This window comes from Cannabis sativa, chromosome 1 (genome assembly GCF_029168945.1).
Source record: "Cannabis sativa cultivar Pink pepper isolate KNU-18-1 chromosome 1, ASM2916894v1, whole genome shotgun sequence".
NCBI classification, from domain to species: Eukaryota; Viridiplantae; Streptophyta; class Magnoliopsida; order Rosales; family Cannabaceae; genus Cannabis; species Cannabis sativa.
Genome location: NC_083601.1, coordinates 74,403,984 through 74,425,875, shown reverse-complemented (window position 1 = coordinate 74,425,875; position 21,892 = coordinate 74,403,984). Strand labels below are relative to the sequence as shown.

At 27.9% G+C, this 21,892-nt stretch overlaps 2 protein-coding genes across 2 annotated transcripts; both read right to left on the bottom strand.

The window, feature by feature from the left end:
* Positions 1–4,040: 4,040 nt before the first annotated feature.
* Positions 4,041–8,243, bottom strand: LOC115717701 (uncharacterized). The gene has a single exon (XM_030646681.2). It carries the CDS (start codon positions 8,005–8,007, stop codon positions 6,418–6,420), a length of 1,590 nt encoding a protein of 529 aa, XP_030502541.2. The 5' UTR covers positions 8,008–8,243; the 3' UTR covers positions 4,041–6,417.
* Positions 8,244–16,682: 8,439 nt separating this feature from the next.
* On the bottom strand, positions 16,683–21,525 carry LOC133033720 (uncharacterized). Its single transcript, XM_061108778.1, has 4 exons — positions 21,383–21,525; positions 20,808–20,888; positions 18,950–19,021; positions 16,683–18,385 (listed from the first exon to the last, which is right to left on the bottom strand). The coding sequence occupies exons 3-4, from the start codon at positions 18,999–19,001 to the stop codon at positions 17,610–17,612; spliced, it is 828 nt and encodes a 275-aa protein (XP_060964761.1). The 5' UTR covers positions 19,002–19,021; positions 20,808–20,888; positions 21,383–21,525; the 3' UTR covers positions 16,683–17,609.
* Positions 21,526–21,892: the final 367 nt, after the last annotated feature.

Here is a 21,892-nt window from a genome sequence, read left to right as displayed (position 1 = left end):
TGTATCCTTTCTGTAGCAGAGTATAATCAAGATCTGAGCCCGAATGTCCTTCTACTTCAAGTTTGATCCTTCACAGTCTTCCAATCTATGATTGAGTTGCGCTTCTTGTGTGTGGGCACTCACTCTTTCACTAGGGTCACGAAATTGATGAAGGGAAAAGAGAGGGATGATTTCGGCCAGGTATAGAAAGTGGGGAAGGCTCAGTTTTTCTAAAGAGAGAAATTTCTGTCAGAAAGTTGATCTGAAAACTTGTTGATTTGACTGAGCCATCACTTTCTATTTATAGGCAACTACTAGGTTTAGGTTAGGAATTATTTGGCATTAAAATAATGAAAATATTAATTTGAAAACCCACAATAAGTGGCCGGCCATGGTTTAGTATTGGGCCTCACTTGATTTTGCAGTTTTACCAAATTTTATCTCTATTTTCTCAAAAACGCCAATTTTCCAATTCTAACCTTTTAAATGCCAAAACTAATTATTTAATAACTAAAATAGATTATTAAATAATATTGTCATTTAATTTAATTATTAATTAGACATATAAAGTCCATTAATAAATAAATAAACCTAGAAACTCTTTTCTTTACAATTTCACCCTACTCGTTGAAAATTCATAAAATTAGACATAGTCTAACTTTAGAATTATAATTGATCAATCACGAATTAATTAATGAGTCTTACAAGTAGAATGTTCTCAACTAGAATGGGGACCATGGATCTATATGCTGAGCTTCCAATAAGTGAACCAAATTTACCAAGTAAATTCCTACTTATTAATTCTTCGTTGAATCCACTCTTAGAACTTAGAATTGCACTCTCAGACTTATATAGAGCATATTGTATGTTCCACGATATCAATATACTATCTCATTTAACCATTGTTATAATCTTATTGTGATTTAAAGATCCTCTATATAGATGATCTACATCGAGATGGGATTTCTTTACCGTTCTCACCCCTCAATGTATTTTGCCCCTTAAAACACTTAGCTACCTGTAAATGGTGTTTAGTGATCTAATAATTAGTCAGTTAAACAAGAGCTCATCCATTTACTTTTATTTGCTAAGCTCGAAGGGAATCATCACTTGACTTCTATACACCAGTAGAAGCTATAGATTTCATATTTATGTTCAGCACTCCCACTCAATCATACTATCATGTTCCCAAAATATACGTATCACCCTGACCCAAAAGTAGGCTTAACTAATAAATCAAAGAATATGAATAGCACTCCTGAGTTGAGCCTAAGCATATCAGGATTTAGATTCTTTTAATCTTAAGATCAACTACTGATATTGACTTGGAAAGATATGTATAACGGTAAGTTTGTAATATCTTAACTTAGTTGCAATATCGGTCCAGTCCAATGTATACTCCATACATTCGAAACTAGTATACTTTACTAATGTCCTGGAAAGAACATAACACTTACTCCAAGTGTAAGTATACATCATCGCTGATCATCACATTAGTGTAAACCCAATAACATTGATGAAACAGGGACCAAGTCTTTTGATTCATATGATCACAATCACATTCCACTGTGTTGACGATACTGTAATTGTGAATAAACATATGATCTGGATTTAACTGATTTTGTGTGTATGAATGTAATAAACATATTAAACATATTAAACCATTAGCATGTAGAATTCATGCAAACATCAATCACTTCAATTTTTTTATGTTGATAACTAATCAGATTGTAAAGAGTTTTATTTTGGGCATAAAACCCAACATAAAGCTCATTACTTGTTTTTCTAATTTAGAGATTAATTAGAGAACATGTGATTTAGGACCTAAAAGATCTGAAAAGAATTAGGTTAAATTGTGTAATCTGTCATTCACATCAAGAAAAAAGATAGCAATTAAGCATTAACAATTGAGTAAATAAATCAAGAGAATTCTCTTCCCTATTTTTATCATCTTGATTAATTCTTTTGCTATTACTTTTAGATTCTTGATACTCTTGTTTTGTGTTTTAATCATAAAAATTATTGGTTTGCCAAATAGAATCATAAATTTAATCTAGTGGTATTCAGTCCAATTCCCTGTGGTTCGACCTCACCTGTGTGAGTTTACTACTTGATTACGTGCACTTGCGTATTGTTTATATTTTTCGTAACACTATGAAAACTCAAAATATATATGCTATGATATCCAACGATCATACTATGCAACATACAAAAATATTACATCCATGCGACACATCATGCTTGTATTAAAATTCTAATGGACGTACTATGCATCAAGCTCATACGAAATCCTACGGTCATACCACACCCACTATGCTTATCAAAATATTCTTGTTGCTTTTATACAAAAACTAGGGAACTAAGCCACGCTTCGCGCGGTGTTACCCAACTTTTATAAATTATATAAATATATATTATACTTGAGTTATATAATCTAAAATATAACATTTAGATGTGTGTATTATAAACAAAGTAATAATATTAAAATTAAAAACATGACCATGAATAGCACTTTTATTATTTTATTTTATTTATATATTTTATTTTATTTATTTATATATTAATTTTTGATCCGTATTTTTATACATATATATTGTATTAGATTGTGCGGATTGTGAGAGTCACTAATCCGCGCTCCGCGCGGTTTTTTCACAATAATTATAATCTTTGTACTGAATGAGCGATGTAATATAAAATATAGTATTGTATTGTAAGATTAATAAGAGATGAATTTTTTAAATGATGTATTGCAATAGAAAAGTTCAAATTTATTGAATAAGTGAACATATTATAGTTTGAAACATAATTTACAATTATTGGAACATATCTAAATTTTGACTCTTTTCTCCTTTTATTTTCAACACTTATTTATTTATAAAATTACACAACAAATTAATAATTGGAAATTCAAATAAAATTTGATAAACACGTTCGAACTAATTACTTGCATCATCACCAACTTCATCATCAACAATTGGATTTTTTTTGTCTTTGTACTTTGAACTGACACAACGACATGATAGTGTTGTAGATAATCTTCCAAATCATGACAATCCTATCATAAAATGATGTCTTTTTTTTTTTTTAAAAAAAAAAAAAAGAAAAAGAAAGAGAAAAAATTACAAGATTATATGCACACTAATCCCCTTATTTTAATCATGTAATATTCATAGTAAAATAATAAAATTACCCTATTTTAAAAATGGCTTTATTAGTTCCTTTCATTATTATTATATATTTTTTAAATACCTCTCGTTGTATTTTTCCTTAAAATATAGTTATTAATTAATTAATTAGATTATTTATATTACATATAACGTAAATTTATAGGCTTATTTTTATCAAAATTTAGACTTTGCATACATATATAAATTACCTTTCTTACAAAATCAAGCTCATTATTTATAATATAAAATATTTATTGAATAACTTATATAATAATATACACATGTAATTTTATTGAGTGCTACAACTGTTTTATATATATATAAATCCTACTTATATTCTTTTTAGACATATATAAATAGTTTCTAATTATAATACAAAATTAATATCGCGTTAATTTTTAAATATCATTTTGTATTGCCTTTTTATATATTTTTTATGTGTATATAAAAGTGATAATAAATTTTATATTTATTTATTCAATATTATCGTTATCTATATTATATTCTAAAATTAAATTATTACTCCATACAAATATAATTACTAACTCTCTTTCTTTAAAAAAAAACATACAAAAAACTTAGAGAAAGAAAAAAAAAATAAATAAAAACCAAAATTATGAAAAAACAGTTTATGTTCAACAAAATCATAAAAAATAAAAACATAATTAATAATTAAAAAAAATGGGATATACCTTAGCTAGCTCTTGACTCTTAAAGCTTTCAAATTGGATGTGTAATTTGAATTATGGATCAAAGGTCCATGCATCTTCTTATATAAGCAATGTTTTTGATTTTTGATATACATCTCATTAATATCCTCTTCCTCATCTCTTTTAAATTATTTTTCAGTTTTATGTCTCATTACATTAATTAGAAAGGTGGAAGGTTGTGAATAATAGTGTTTATAAATTACTCTTTAATAATAAAATAGATAATTGGCAAATTTGTATTGAAAGACAATAAAATTGAAACTGGAAAAATGAATGAAGACACATTATCATGTTTAGACTTTTTCTTTAGTTATACAGTATAATTAAATGTACATTAATCTCTTAGATTAAAACTGAAAATATTAATGTATGTACATAGATTATCAAATAGAAAAAGTAATTAAACAAATTAAATAAATAACAAAAATTAATAAAACAAAGAATAGCAAAAAAATATATAATGATAAAAATATGATTAAACTATAAAAAAAAAAAATAAACAAAAATGTGAAAAAATTAAAAAAAATCAAAGAATGAGAAATAAAATTTAATTAGGATGATTATATGGATACTACTAATTAATTATATGATATAGTAATTATTAGTAATTATTTATTAAAGGAGAAAAATAAGGGAATAAGAGAAAAACATAAATATAAATAGATAAATAACAACAACAATAATAATTTATAAAATAATAATAATAATAATAATAGAATAGGAGTTATGAGAATGAATATCCACATAATAATAATAATGGAATAGAAGTTATAAGATTTAATAGATACTCATAAATAAAAATAGATAAATCTTAGAAAAACCATAAAATAAAATAATGACAATACTAAAAATGATAGAATGCCATATCACATACCCCAACAATACAATTATATAGATTATATATATAATATATGTAAATAGATTGAAGAGGTTTTGTTTATTTATTTTAAAGAACGAAAAAAATAGATATACAATTTCATTGCTCTTAAGAGTAATTATAAATTTATAAAATTGTTATGAAATATTATTAATATTTTTTTGAGGATGCCACAGAAACTATATGGTGATTTCTTTTTTTTTTAAGGTATTATCACTATTTTATTATGAATATATGATATTTTTTGTGTTTAATAAATAAAAATTAAATATATTTATTTTTTTTATAAGGAATGCCAATAGTTTTAAAATGCTATAAATTAATGTGCATATAAATAAATAATTTTTTACTATTACATATTTAATGCATTGATATGCTTTTATTTGATTTTATTGGAAAAATGTGTTAAGCTCATAAAAAATAGAAAAAATAGAATAAAAAATGTAAATGATGCCACCTAAACTATTTGGTACTTTCCTTTATATTGATATACTGATTCTATGGTCATACTATACAAGTCATGGATAAGTTCAAAACACAAAAATTCTACTGTGTTACAAATTCGAATTAAAGCATACAAACACTACACATCTAAAATTATGAATAATACATTGTTCTATGCAGGGCCGTCTCTAGCCGTTTAGAGGCCTTGGGCGAGCTTCAAAATAAAGGCCTTTTTTTACAATAATTATTTACTAAAAAAAATCTCAAATTAAATAGTAAAATAATAAATTTTACAAATCAAAAAAATAATAAACTTATAAAAAATTTATTTTTCTAGCTTTTTGAGATGCGAAATTATTTATTAAATCGTTATAGTCAAGTTTATCTAATAATTTTTTTTTTCAATAGACAACATTCCTAATCCATTTAATCTTTCTTGGGACATCGAAGATCTTAAATAAGTTTTTATTAATTTTAATTTTGAAAAATTTCTTTCTGCAGATGCAACTGAAACTGGAATTATTAACAATATTCTATAAGAAATATAAGCATTTGGAAATAAATCAATTTTTTTTTATATAATTAAGTACTTCTAATGGACTACATTGATCTTTTTGATAAATTTCTCTTAAAACTTTTAATTCTGAAAATAAATCTATTCTATCTATATCAGAATTCCCATTATAACTTAGAAAATTTTCAAGATTCAAACAACATTGTTTAATAGTATCTTCATCCATTGACTTTAATCTAATAAAATCAAATAAGAATCCAAAAATGTTTTCTAAAACTTCAAATTGCTCAAATCTTATTTTAAGTGAAGAAATTATTTGATCAACCAAATAAATAAAATACTCAATCCTAAATAATTCTTCAAGAGATTTTATTTTATCATCACTAACATCTTCATCAAATTGTTTCTTTCTACGAATCACACGTTTTTCACGAAATGTTGGTTCTATTTTCAATTCATTTGCAAGTTTTCTAGCTGAAGTCATGGCAGATATAAATCCATTTTCCCTATATTTTTTAAAAAGAGAAATAAGACCCTTAAGAAGATCTATGGCAACATTAATTGTTGATTCTTCACTTTGAAAGTTCTTACTAAGAGAGTTTACTGCAAACAAGATATCATACCAAATAGTCATACCTAATAAAAATTCAAAATCTTCTAGTTCATAAGTTACTAGACTGTTAGCTTCACTCTTTATTTTAGGATCTTCACTTGTGTCTGCTAGTTCTAACAAAGCATCTCTAATATTTGGAGTTTGATGTATATAGCTTTTACACTTTCAATATGACTTTCCCAACGAGTTTGTGATAATGATTTCACTGTTAAGTTAGATATATTATTTTTTAAAATTATCCATCGCTTTGGTGATGAAGAAAATAATGAATATATTCGTTGTAGAACCCCAAAAAATGATATGGCTCTAACACAAGAAGTGGCAGCATCACAAATTACTAAATTAAGACTATGACATGCACATGGTGTAAAAAGTGCCCTAGGATTTATATCTAATAACCTTTTTTGCACACCTTGGTGTTTCCCTTTCATGTTAGATCCATTATCATAACTTTGTCCTCTTACATCATTTATATCAAGTTCTAACTTCTTAATTTCTCTTATGAGTTCATCAAAGAGACCTTTTCCTGAAGTATCTACCACATTTAAAAATCCTAAAAAGTATTCTTCAATTTCAATAGGACAAGAAGAAATATTTACACACCTTAAGATCATGGACATTTGCTCTTGGTGGCTTAAATCTGGAGTACAATCTAATATAATTGCATAGTATTTTGCTTCTTTAATATTTGTTAAAATTAAACTTTTTATCTTGTGAGCCAACACTTGTATTAACTCATTTTGAATATTATGTCCTAAATAATGTTTATGAATTTTACCATTTTGAATACGACGAATATGCTCTTTCATTATTGGATCAAATTCAGTGATCATCTCAATAAAACTTAAAAAGTTTCCATTATTTTCTTGATAGATCTTTTCATGACTCCCACGAAATGCCAAATTATTTTTAGCTAAACATTTTATAAGAGAAATTATCCTTTTTAAAACATTTCTCCAATGTTCTTTCTCTTTATTAATTCTTTCTTGAGCATGTTTATCAATTGTTTTATTCATTAATAATCTCGATTCTAAATCAAACCAAGTACTCATGTTGATTATATGTTCGTTACTTGTTTCATGACTTTTTAACCTATCACCAAGATGTTTCCAATCTTTAGTTCCTTCGTTGCTCAATTGGTTCATCGTACTAGAATTAACACTAAATAATTTACAACAAAAACAATATACTTTATTCAAACACTTTGAATACACTAACCACTTTCTATCATGTTGTTCTCCATTTGATAAATTTCTAGTATAGTGATAAGTAGAAAAACGTCTACCATCATCTTTTGGAAACTCTATATCACTCAATCTAATTGGACCTTTTTCTACTAATAAGTCTATTAGTTTATTATCAAGATTTTTCCATCTTCCCGGATCATCAAGATAATCTAAATTGTTGTTACAATTTCTAGTTTCCATATCATCCTCCTTATTTTCTTGACATTCTTCATCAACTATCATATTATCACATATTTTATGATGGCAATTTTCTAAACCTTTTTCTACCATAATTTCATAATCACCTAAATTATTTAAATTTAATTGGTCATTAATTTCTTTATTTGTGTTATTTTCATCTCTTTTGCTAGTGGTAACAAATTTATCTAAAGCTCCTTGTTGAGTTTTTATCAAATTTTCTATTTTTCTTTTTTTCTTAAGTTTTTCATAACCTGATAAATATTTCTTACTAGACATGCTTCCTTTTTAATTTAGGAACACTAAACAAAATAATAATAATAATAATAATAATAATAATAATAATAATAATAATAAAGAAAAAAAGAATGAAAGAAAGATATAACCTAAAAAATTGCAAGCTAAAACAGGTACTTCAATATGAATATTTTCTTTGAAATTTTCTTTTCTTGGAAGAGATCCTATCCAAAAAGAATAATTATTATAAATTAAAGTAAGATGAAAAATATGTAATAATGTTAATAATACATATAAAAACAAAAATTAGAATATATACCTTTGTGTTTCTTTTGTCTCTTTCAATGCAAAAGCAAATACCAATATAGTCTATAAGTTTGTAATAATGATGGAATTGAATGAGAGCTCTTAAATAATAGTAATTGCTAAAGGAGAATGAAAATGAGTAAGAAAATGGAAGAAGAATAAATGAAGTTATTGAAAAATAAAAGAGAAGGATATATATATATATATATACATTTATCTAAACAATATATCCAATGGCTAATTAATAAAAAATAAATAAATTTTGAATATTATTTGTGTAGTCTAATCAAATTTCATTTTCCCACAAAATATGTACTATTTAAGTAATAAAAGATAATAAAAAATAAAAAAAAAAATTATAATTGGAGGTTACTTGTAGTAGTGGCTCAACGTGTGTACTATCTCATTATTATGATTTGATTTTTCTTTTTAGTTTGAAAGAGCAAAGTAAATATATATTTATATAATATGAGCATATAAGTAAAAAAAAAAGGGCCTTGGGCAGTTGCCCATCTTGCCCATAGCTTGGGCCGGCACTGGTTCTATGAATACCAAAAATATCAAGAACACCAAGAACACAATGGTGGATGAAAGATTATAAACACTTACCAACAAGAGAGACCTTTTAGCTCTTCACCACTTAAAGCTCTCCTCCACACCACTTGAAAATGAGAAGAAGACAAGTGACAAATAAAAAAAAGATGGGCCTACTTATGTATTTATATAGTACAATAATGCCATGGAAGAAGGAAAATCTAAATTACAAAAACACAATAAATAAATAGTCAACTCAAAGGTACATGATATACATGCTTTTGGTGCTACCCACACAAATAAATAGTCAACTCAAAGCTACATGAAATATATGAGGTATACATACTATTAACAAATCAAACAAGCATTATGTCTTCACAAGAAGAAAAAATTCCATAAACTACATCACTCCCACGTGACATCCATCCCAAAACACCAACCAATTCTACTAGTATTTGGTAATGAGGTGATTTGACACAATGCATTAACTTGTAGTATACTCTAAGTGCCCATCTCATACATGCTTCCTTCCATTCAAACATAAAGGGACACTCATCCCAACTAAACACATGTATATGATTCCCAAAAAATGACAAGAGAAAGGTCTATGAATAGAAAAAAAGTCTATGATGAGAGATTACTGTTTGACACACACATATATATATAGGAATATGATTTTGTCCCGTTATTGTACTTTCACGGATTGTAATCCGTGGTGTACGGCAACCGTCAGATGAGGGAGTTATTTGATCTGACGGCTGAGATTGATCTAGGGGTAATTAGGGTTAAAAAGTAGAAACGTACCCTGAGACTCATTTAATGTACCATGAGATCCGTTTAATGTACCACGAAATACATTCCGTGAAAGTACATCACGGGACAAAATCATATCCCTATATATATATATGTGAAATACCTCTTTGACTACAATTCACTACGACCAACTTTCTATAATCAATCTGTTATATTATTCATTCACATCAAGTTTAAAACATGAAGTGATAGCACATACTCATTTCATTTATATAAACTCTACTATGTGTTGTACTTTTTACTTCTCACACTACACACTAGAAAAAGACAATAATATTTTATCTATCTTATGTCATGAGAAGTGGCCATAGATCACAAAAGTTTGTGTCTATAAGTCAGTTTATACAAAAAGATATTTTGTGGAAACTACCCATGGTCATCCAATAAGTCTACATACATATAAATATTATATAATATTTTCATAGTCAGCCTCTCTTGAAGCAGATAAATCACTGCCAGTTAAATAGTTATAGCTATTGCTAGTACATGGACATACACACAATAAACATTAAATCATACTGTCCATATGAAACTATGCCCATGTACATAGCTCAATCTTCCTTTGTGGCATATATATACATAGAAATTGATACTTTACACAAAGATGAATATATATATATATTGGTAGACCAAAAGCCAGCTAAGCTTTACATACTTAATCCGCTACAAAATGAGACCCACACCAACGGTCAAGCTTCAATAAAGTTAATCATAAGAACGCTTGATTATACTCCTTATAAATACTTATATCACTTGTCCACCATATACCTAGCTTGCACTTAACTTGTATCAACCATACACAAGACATCGAAGAGGAGTTTTTAATGTTTTGCTCATTGAAAAACTATACTCATTCACTTATCTCCATTCATTTCCTTGCTCGAATTGTCTCCAACTCTAAGTAGCTACAATTTTACATTGAACAAGATGAGGCACTAACAAATTGAAGACAAACAATACACTTGTCTTGAAAATCACTGATGTAACAAACCCTCATCAAAACAAAATTACTTTTAGATATATTCAGTCTAACTACTTATGCCGACCCAATCATTCTTGATCTAAAATTACGCTACAGGCACTCTGAGTCAATCATGCACACCTACGAGTAATGCTCTTTAATTTGAGTATAACTCAACTTAAAGAGCAAGGGACAAACTGTAGTGGCCGAAAATTGCTCTAAGCCCAACGAAAGGGCCTAATGATCGAAGTACTTACAAAGCCCACTTATAAGTCAGAAACGAGGAACCCGTAAGCCCAATGGCTCACATGGGCCACACCCAATCCATGTCGTTTGGCTCATACCCATATTCGAATGTCCAACCAACAATAAAGCTTGATCTTGAAGTGTAATGTTAGGGTTGACACGTGGAGGAAGAAGAATGTTAAGTTTCCCGACTAACCAACGAAAATAGCGATCTTTCCTAGCATAGCGGAGCGAGAATATCAACCCTCTAAGTGATACGCTGATGTGGGGACGCTCATCCAGGAACGAACCAAAAAGATGACGTTCATCCCTAGAGAAGTGGAGGAAGACCGTTTCTCTAGGGATGGACCACGTTTCAAGAGGTAGCTATTTTCCTAATATAATGAATAGGCCCACACTGGGACATTAAGGAAAAAAGGAGGAGGGGATACTATTATTTACTCTCTTTCTATAGTTTTACGACTAAACTTATCATTTCTCTACGATCTGACGTACTCTTTCTCATTCCGGTGAGCAAGGTTTGACCGCCGATCATCGCATAACTATAGACACAGGAAGTATTTATTTACATTTTTTTTCTACTTCGCACTATAAATTTACTAACTTGACCGTCGGAGTGCCTTTGGCCGGAATTACCCCGGTGTCCCAAGGTTTCATGGTCATCCTTTGTCTTTGTTCCGCAGGTTGTCGGTGCCCGCAAACGCTCATTCCCACCATGGTAACACAAATCCCAACACCGACGCTCACCTTGTCACTTGTGACCAAGGTAGCATGTGTGGCGAGATGCCAACACCAAGCCAACGTGCGAACACTTCTATCATGCCCCACTCGATACTGTCCGAATAGTCTCCCTCCTTGCCCAAGGACTCCCATACGTCCACGGACCAACCATCAAGGCGCCATGCCTCCACGCATGTTGGCAGGCCCTCAAGACAAGACACCAAACTAGTTGCATACATTAGACCTCTGTCTCTTTCCAACATGGTGCATTCTTCCCATGCGTGCATGCAAGCTAGCCCATGAATGACTACCAGTGTCATCTTGTGTTGAGGCTCGTGGCCAAGGCGCGCCACAACGTCTCTTAGAGGATCTAGGCCACGTCCCGTGCAAGCGGCATACCGGCAAGCCAAGGAAAACGTACCAATGAACCTCTGGCGGCATTCTTCGATGCACTATCGGGTCGGCCCGATAATGTCCATGAGTACTCCAACTCATGGAGACATATGAGTCCCCTCGTGGTCCTCATATGCCCGCCCTACTAGTCCCACTGACTAGTAGTAGCTCACTCAGCACCAAGGTGCAAGGGGTGGTAGAGAGCTGACACCAGGGTACCCCCTTAAAGAGCATTCTGAGCTTTTAGCCTTCTACCAAGAACATAGATGATTTTGGTTCTGTAGACATATGGCAAGAACCATATACCAAATCACCTAGTTTCACCAAACCGATTGCACCATTCTATTTGTAGACCCAAATAAATGGCAAATACCAAGTCCGGTACCGTTCCGGACAATATTGAAGATATTTACGAAAATGCCACTGCATACAAACTAAGCATCAGCATGCCACAAGCATGCACCACAACATGCGCCACCACTTGACCACCACTTGGCCAACTTGTGGGCATCACTTAGCTTGTAACGTGCCATCTTAGGACGCACGTTACACTAATCATAGATACGAAATCTATAACTTCTATCTGGACATAGAAGTGAAACGATGATTTCCTTCGAGCTTGGCTAAATAAAGATAAATGATAGAGCGCTCATTTTAGTGATTATATTAGTTCACTGAAATATCATTTATAGGTGGCTAAGTGTTTTATGGATAAAATACATTGAAAGGGTGTAACGGTAATTTTATCCCTATGCAATATAAATCATCTATAGAGGATCATTGATTATTGAGATTATAACAATGGATAATTAATAGCGTATCTATATCGTGGAACATATAGAGCGTTCTATATAACTGAGAGTGCAATTCCAAGTTCTATAGTGGTTCAACGAGGAATTAATAAGTTAGAAAATTTACTTGGTAAATTCTAGATCTGCTTATTGGGAGCTCAGTTGTATAGGCCCATGGTCCCCATACTAGTTGAGACAAACTGCTTGTAAGACTCAGTTAATTGATTTTAGTTAACCAATTTTAATTCTAAAATTAGGCTATGTCTAGTTTATGAATTTTCACTATCTTATGGCTTGATTGTGAAGAAATAGGATTTTAGGGTTAATTTATTAATTAAGAGACTTTGTGGAGTCTAATTAATAAATATTATAAATGATAATTTATTTGGTAATTATTTTAATTATTAAAAAAATATTTTTGGCATTTATAGGGTTGAAATTGCAAGAAGTTGTATTTGTAAAAATAGATAAATGATTGAGAAAAATAGAAAAAATCTAACTAGTGTTGGGCCCACTAATGGCCGGCCACTAGGTGGTATTTTTGGTCCATTTTTTATCATTTTTTTATTCCAAATAATTCAACCCTAACCCTAAGAGAAGTGGTATAAAAGGAAAAGAAAGTCTCATTATCCAACTAATGCTTCAAAGGCAAGAAAACCTAGCTTTCTTTCTCTCTACGTTTTTGAGACTTCTTCTTATTCTTTTCTTCTCTATATTTCGAATTCTATAGTGTTCTTCACAAAATAAAATTTAGCCATTAGTGATTGAGTGCATGCCCACACATAACAAGTTAGTCCTCAATCATAGTATGTAAGACTGTGAAGAATCCAAACAATAAGGAGGAGAATCGGGCTCAGATCTTAGTGATACTCTGCTACAGGAAGGATACAAGGGTTAGAGATCTGAGCAGAAGGAGTCATTCAATTCCGCTGCAATCATTGTAAGGTTTCTCATACCTTTTATGTGTTTATTTTCATCGTTTTAGAAATTCATATTTAGATTGTTAAAAACATACTTATTAGTAAATCTAGATCCTGGTAAAAAAATATTCTAACAAACAATACATCCTGAATTCAAATAAATCTCCATAAAATAATAAATCATAATTAATATTCTAGTTTTATAATTAAACCCTAATTATGTACTAATTCCAAATTAAAACTAAGTGGTCTCTACATCGTCAGTTAACTAAAAATCCAATCAACACTTATTTAAATATTAGCTATCAAAATAAGCTAGATACCTATAATTAAGGAGCATTAAAAATATTCTATTGCTAATTAATTTGTTAATTTCACTTCAAGATAATAAAATTTTTGAGTCGTAAATAATTATTATTAGATCATTTTATTTGTAACTTTTCATTATTATTCTTTAAAGAAAACATGATAACTGAAGTTTGTTCTGTACACAAATTTATTTGATATATTTTTTCTTTATAAATAATAACTATTACCTAGTGCATAATAATAGGCGAAATCTATTTAACACCCTACTATTAAGTTTTATAAATATTGTATTTAAAGCTCTAATAATAGTAGTAAATTTCATTTAAAAAAATGCTACGAAATAATGTAGACACTTTTAATAATATGGAATGACATAACATTAGATTTAACGCTATATATGATCTATGATAAAATTTTATGAATAAAAACCCTAGCTAATTAATTAACTATTCAGACTTTTCTCCATCCATCGTAATAGGGCCTTTTCTAAATTGATCCCTTCTTCTCATATACAAATCTCTTACGATGAAATAGATATATATATATATATATATATAAATAATAATTAAGAGATATTTAGTTTAGGTTGAATAAATCGTGCACAGTTGCTTTCAATATGAGACTCGTATTTGAGAGACCAATTCAGGTGTAAAAGAATACGATTCTCTTTTCTATACCTGACACACTATAAGGAGTTCATTCCTTAATTAATTTTAATGTTGTGATCGTGTTTATGTGTTGAAATTAATTTAGTTTTTCCTATTAGTCTTGTCTTTTGACATGATTTTTTAGTCTTTTCCTTTTAGTTTTTCTTATTAGTCTTGTCTTTTAACATGGTTTTTTAGTCTTTTCCTTTTAGTTTTTTCTGGTTTGAGTCTTGTCTTTTGGCATGGGTTGTGTAACTCGAAATCATCATGGTGCTATGGTAGAAGCATTCAAGAAGGGAAAGATTGGATGTGTTAAACCCGAAATTGCTGAGATAATAGGCATTAAAGAAGCATTGAGTTGAATTGCAACTCATTCCTGGGATAGAATCATGTTGGAAACAGATAGCTTGGTGTGTGTCCAAGCGATTCAGAGCGGTATTTTTATGCCTTCACAATTTGGTCTTATTGTTCAAGATGTTCGAAATTTGCTTTTTGCTTTATCTTTTGTTGATTTGTGTTTTGTAAAACAATCTGTAAATAAGTTGGCTCATTGCTTGGCAAGAGACTCTTGTTTCTCTACAGGTCGTGTGCTTCAGTTGGAGGATTGGAAGATTGTTCTTCCGAAGTGCGTTCTATTGTTTTGTACGAATTTATTAAGTACTAGATCTTATGATTTTTATTCAAAAAAAAAAAAAAATTATGAATGTTATTGATAATTTTTTTGTGTTAATATTTTAGTCACAAAAAAAATTACATGTCATTAAAATGTTGTACTTAAATATAAGTTGTTAATTTAATTTTAGTTACAGGAAGTACTGTGGCTAAAAATACATTTAATGGCAAATTCAATTTATGATTTTAGTAACTAATATTTTTAGCTATAGGCTTTTTAATAATAAGATAAGAATGATTATTTATGTTTACTCACAATTTTTTTAGTCAAAAATTTCATTATGATTAAAAGTAAAATATGTAATATTGTTTGTATCTACATAGCAAGGAAAATGGATGACAAGTTATTCAAACGAAAAAAAAATGACAATGATCTTATTAACTCTAACTAAATATAATAATAACTTTATCTATCCTTTCAAAATAGTAATATATAATTTTATGAAAACTAAAGCATGTGTAGTAGTAGGGCTGGCACAAGTATTATGAGAGTCTTGTGCAAATTTTAAGATTGGGTCCTTTTAAAAAAATCGTGTACATTAAGATTGCAATTCCATCACTAATTTTTTTTTTTTTAAGATTGGCTCTTAAACATTTAATTATAAATTTTCTATTTATGTATGTATAATAGGGAAGAAATGGGGTGAGATGCAAAATAGTCCTAAATTTGAAAACTACGTTAATAAATGTCCCTTTTATAAAAAAAAAAAATAAGAAAATAGCCAGATTTAATAAATTAGCTAATAAAAATACATTTACTACACATTATGTTTTTACAAAAAAAAATATAATAATTAAATTAAGTTATATATTTTTTTTAGTATTGCATATTATTATATTATAGTAAAAATGAATAAATATATATAATAGTATTTGATATATTGTATCACTGAAAATTAATATACCATAGTAATAAAATTATACACCACAAAAAAATTATAACAATACTAAATTAATACTCAAAATATATACATCTTGCTAACAAAATTATATATACCACTATTAAAATATGTATACATGCTAAAAAAAATTAAATATAATAAAATAAAAATGAAATATTATTATAAATAAATGATATTTTTAGACAACAAAAACTATATACTATACAATAAAATATATATATACCTACAATAAAAAGAAAAATATAATATTATTGAAAAAAATTGTATATATTATATTAAAAAAATTATATACCACCATAAAATAATCATACCATGCTTGTAAAATTATATATCCCATTTATATATAATAAAATAGAAATTAAACATGCACGATCTAAAATAAAATAATATACTATATAATAAAATTTAAATATCATATAACAAAAAATATATACCTTACAATTGAAATGTATATATAATTGATAACACAAATTAAAATAAAATATATAAGATGCTAATAAAAATATATATCATGTCAACAAAAATACAATAAAAAATAAAATATAAATATTATTTAAAAAAAATGATATGCCGTATAACAAAAAATATATAAACTATTCATCAAAATATATATACTAACAATAATAATAATAATATATATATATGTGTATACTATACTGACCAAATTATATACCACAATTAAAATATATATACTATGACAATAAGATTATATACCACCATTGTGTATAGTAAAATAGAAACTAACTAAATATTATTTAAAATAAATATATATCATACAATTAAAATATATAAAAATAATAATTACATATATATACTATAGTAATAAAATTATATACATACATTAAAATATTTGTATTATGCTAATAAAATTATATACTACGATTATATATAGCAAAATAAAAAATAAATATCATCTAAGAATGATAATATACTATACAATAAAACAGAAATATATTGTACAACAAAATCCATATACCAACAACCCACAACAGCTCATCAAAAATTAAAAAATCGACATAAGTTTCAAATAAAAAATATTTTAACAAAACTAATATAGATATACTATAATCATTAAGTAATTTGCTTCTAATTATAAAAAAAAAATATGAAAAAAAAATTATTGATTTTTTTTTTTTTATATGGAATAAGACAATATACATAATAAATAATTTAAAAGAGTCATTTGCTACAAGTTTTGAAATGAGAACATTTATTAACATAGTCTTATGAATTGGGACTGTTTACTATAATTTCTCGAAAAAGTAGAAAAATAGGCTTTTTTTCAAAAAAAGAACAAAAAAAAAGAAAGTAGGCCTTAAAAAAGAGGGAGCCTTGTGCAATGGCCCAAGCTGTCCAATACTTGGGTGGACCCCTGCATAGTAGTCGTGCCAATAATATCAATATTAATTAAATAATAAAAAAAATATAAATCATAAATTCAAGGTAGGTTGAATCCATATGGGTGGTTGGGCCTCCATTTTTGAAATTATTGTTGAATCTTCATCATCTAATAATAATGTAAATTTTTTATAGCTGTTATCTCCGAGATTGTAGATGCCACAATCACAAGGAACTCCCTGAGGACCGTATGAGATTAAATCAGTGTCATGACTGAAATAGATGCAATTTGATTTACATCCAAGAAAGTTTGATGCACGCACATATATTGAAGAGTTATCTCCTAGAAAGAGAGCAGCATCTCCTAGACTTTTAACTATAACCCTTTTTACTCCTCCATCAACAAAATCCAATTTAAAAATATTTACTTTTGTAGTACGTCGTATTGTCAAACTATCTTCCCATTCACAACGTCTTAACACTTGTAAAATATCTCCCTCAAATGACTTCACAATATAAGACTTGATACCAAACCAATTGTCAGAATTATTCCAAGTTACTTTTGTACCACAGTATGGCTCACGACTATCATAAGATGAAAGAGTGTCATGATTATGATTAAGAAAATAAAACTTATTGCTATTGAACAATATATCACTAAATATTTCTTCATCTGGATCAATTTTTCTCCAAATATTATCTCTCCCGGGACTTATAATGGCTATTTTCCAACAATGTAAATAAATGACCACAACCATATAATCATTTGGATTTATTAATGGATCTGCAGTGATTGTCGCTTTGTAAATATGTTGATCACAATATTCTCTCATATCTTCCAATCCTTCAAGATCCCCATCTTCAACTTCTGGAGGAAACAAACACGGAAGATTGATGATTGCACTATCATGATCTGTAGAGTAAGGCTTGTATAGTGTAACCGTGAAATCACGATTCACAGTTACTAGCCATCCTTGTGATGATCCTCCAAAACGCTTATCATAAGGTATATGTAATTTAGATATTTCTTTGAACTTATTAGTCATTGGATCATACATATCCCAAGTATGTCGTTTTCTATTAGGAACCATAAGCATGGGAACTTGGTGTGAAGTCTTCATCAAGCATTTAGTTTTATTGTGTTTTACTATAGAATTCCATGAAACACACACACCATAAAATCGTAGAATATCTTTGAAAGACTCCAATTTTTCCAAAATCAAGAAGATGGCATGGTAATCTAGCCCAATCTAAAAAATAGAATAAAATATATATTATACATCAAAATTAGCTATACTTTTTTTTTTCTTGTATGAAAAATATTTTAAAATTTAGTATTTATAATTATAGAGAAAATAATAGAAAGTAGAATATTAAAGGCATTATTATTTTGAGCATATATATGTATATAAATAGAATAACGAGGATATACCTGGGTGTACTGTGATTGTCTTCTGTTTCTTTTTAGTAAGAGACATTGTCATCTTCTTAAAAATTGAGTTTTCTATCAAAAAATTAACATTCAAATATTTAAAATTTAAGAAAGAGAAAGTAAAAAGAAAATATAAATTCTTCATTAAATTAAAATGGTAAATAGATAATTTGAAAACATTCAAATTTGAAACTCCATATTTTATACTCATAATTTTAATCAAAGGCAAACTCACAAATTAAATTTCAATGTTAGCTATATTCTAATATATATAATATATATTAATTTAATGATACTAAATTAATTCATTGTAATTAACCGGACCACAAAAACCTTAAAGATCTTATTAAAAAAAAACAAAACCTTAAAGATGAACACACACATGTACCTCAATTTCTTGAAAATAATTAATAATTAAGCAACCGTATGTATCAAATCTTTGTCAGGTAAAACTGCTAGATGGCCCTTAATTGATCAGGGTGTATAATTTCAGTCTAATATATATTTATATGTATCTAGATTTAAGAATAAAACTTTGAAAATTTGTAGGATATATATATATATATATATAGGGATATGATTTTGTCCCGTTATTGTACTTTCACGGATTGTAATCCGTGATGTACGGCAGCCGTCAGATAATAGAGTTATTTGATCTGACGGCTGAGATTGATCTAGGGATAGTTAGGGTTAAAAAATAGAAACGTACCTTAACACTCATTTAATGTACCATGAGACCCATCTAATGTACCACGGAATACATTCCGTAAAAGTACATCACGGGACAAAATCATATCCCTATATATATATATATTTATATAAATAAAGTGGGAGAAAATTAATGAGAGATGACGATAAGTACATGGATTTTGGCTATATATATTTCCTAATTAAAATCCTATTCCTATTATTAAAACTATTATTACGTTTTTTAATAGATTAAAATTATTATTAATTATCATATTTTAAATTTTAAAAAAAATAATATAAGAAACTATTTAAAAATTTAAAACAACTCCCGCATAATAATTATAGAAAAATCTCCAAAAACATTTTATTTTTTTGTTAATATTACAAATATAAGAATAATCATAAACACGACAAACGATGCAAAAATTGTGGTAAGATATTGATAAATAACCAATATCTTACCCATAGATGTGAAATCTGATGTTGGCTACATAGGATGCAATTATAATCATAGGTAGAAGTATTCGTATAAGATTTTTCTTTTGAGTGTTCTTCTTTTCTTTCCTTTGTTTTTTTCTTTTTTTTTTTTTTATGTTGGATGATCTTGATGATATTGGACTATTGAGTTTATTAAACGATTATAAAGCAATCATTTTTGACCAGGATTGTAATCTATAGTACATGAAATTTATATTATATGCTCCAACAAATTAACAAACACAAGAGCTAAAAATAAGACAGACTCAAAACCACCATGAACTCAATCACAAATTTACATCCAGCAGAGTAAGAGAATAAGTATAGGCATTATCTTCCTTATTATAATCAAAGAGGCCAAAGTTTACTACCAAGTCAGGTCACGGACCAAACAATTAAGCACTTGGTACAACACACTATTGTTAAGTGAGATCAAATACTTATGCTTATCTCATAATTGTCAACTCCTACCCCTGCCACCCTGAATCCTAACCAATTGAGCTACGGAATAAAGAACTTGGAACAAACTTGATTTTCTAGTCTAATAAGTAACTATATATATGTATGTATATGTATATGTATATCTAAGTATACACATACATAAAAAGGATGCACGTTTAGGTTCTGGAAAATCCACACCCTCTTAAAGGATGGAACAAAGAGTTTTTGACATTTAAAAAAAAATTATTACCTCATAACCTTTTCTCCTTCCTTCACTTCACTTCTGAAAAAGCCTTGCCTCATGAGCATAAATGTCTCAAGTCAAGAAACACTTGCACAAAAATAAAAGACGCATAGTCATAGAAAGTCAGAATAGATTAAAATCCTATTCCTATTATTAAAACTATTATTACGTTTTTTAATAGATTAAAATTATTATTAATTATCATATTTTAAATTTAAAAAAAAAAAAAGATTTCTAGTACAGGTATGTTATTTTTCAATAGAAAAATTAGGGATATATCATGTTTACATTTTAAAACCCAAATCAAATTAATATACATTCCTAATTCACAAGCAAGAAAATCAGGGAAAAGAAACTTTGAGCGACTAAGAATATCAAAATGAAAGAAAAACTACTGTAAAACGTCCAACTTGTTTAAATCCAGAATGAAAGTCTCAAATGTATACAACTTATTATTCTACAGTTTTATTAAAAGAAAGAACAAAAAAAAAAACACTAAAATAGATTGGGGAGAGAGGAAAACATAAAACAAAATAAAAATGGTAAAAGAGACTACTCATTTCAAAATAAAAGGTACGTACCGAGATCCCTTTGGTCACCTGAAGAAGACAGAGAGAGAGATAAGGAGATGAGAGGCGGGCATGAAAGAAACGAGGAAATAGATGGTATCGAGATCCTGAGCCGACCCCATCGCCTCCACCATCGATACATAGATATACATATATGGATGCACTTTTTAAATGAATGCTTAGTATTAAAAAAAATATAAAATACTTATTTGAATTTTATTTTTTTTAATCTAAAATAGATATTTAATAAAATAATTTATGATTTTTTAAAAATTGTTCTTATTTGAATTTTGTTCTTTATGAAATATAAAATAATTTTCTTATTTAAATTTTATTTTTTGAATCATCAATAAACAAATTTAAATTAAAAATATATATTTAATAAAATAGTATACGTATTTTTTTTAGATTGTTCTTAAAAAATATTTAATTATTAAGATATTTTTGAAAAAAAAAAATATAGTAGTTTAATATGATTTTTTGATAATTAATTAATATTGTAATTAATAGTAATCAAAATAA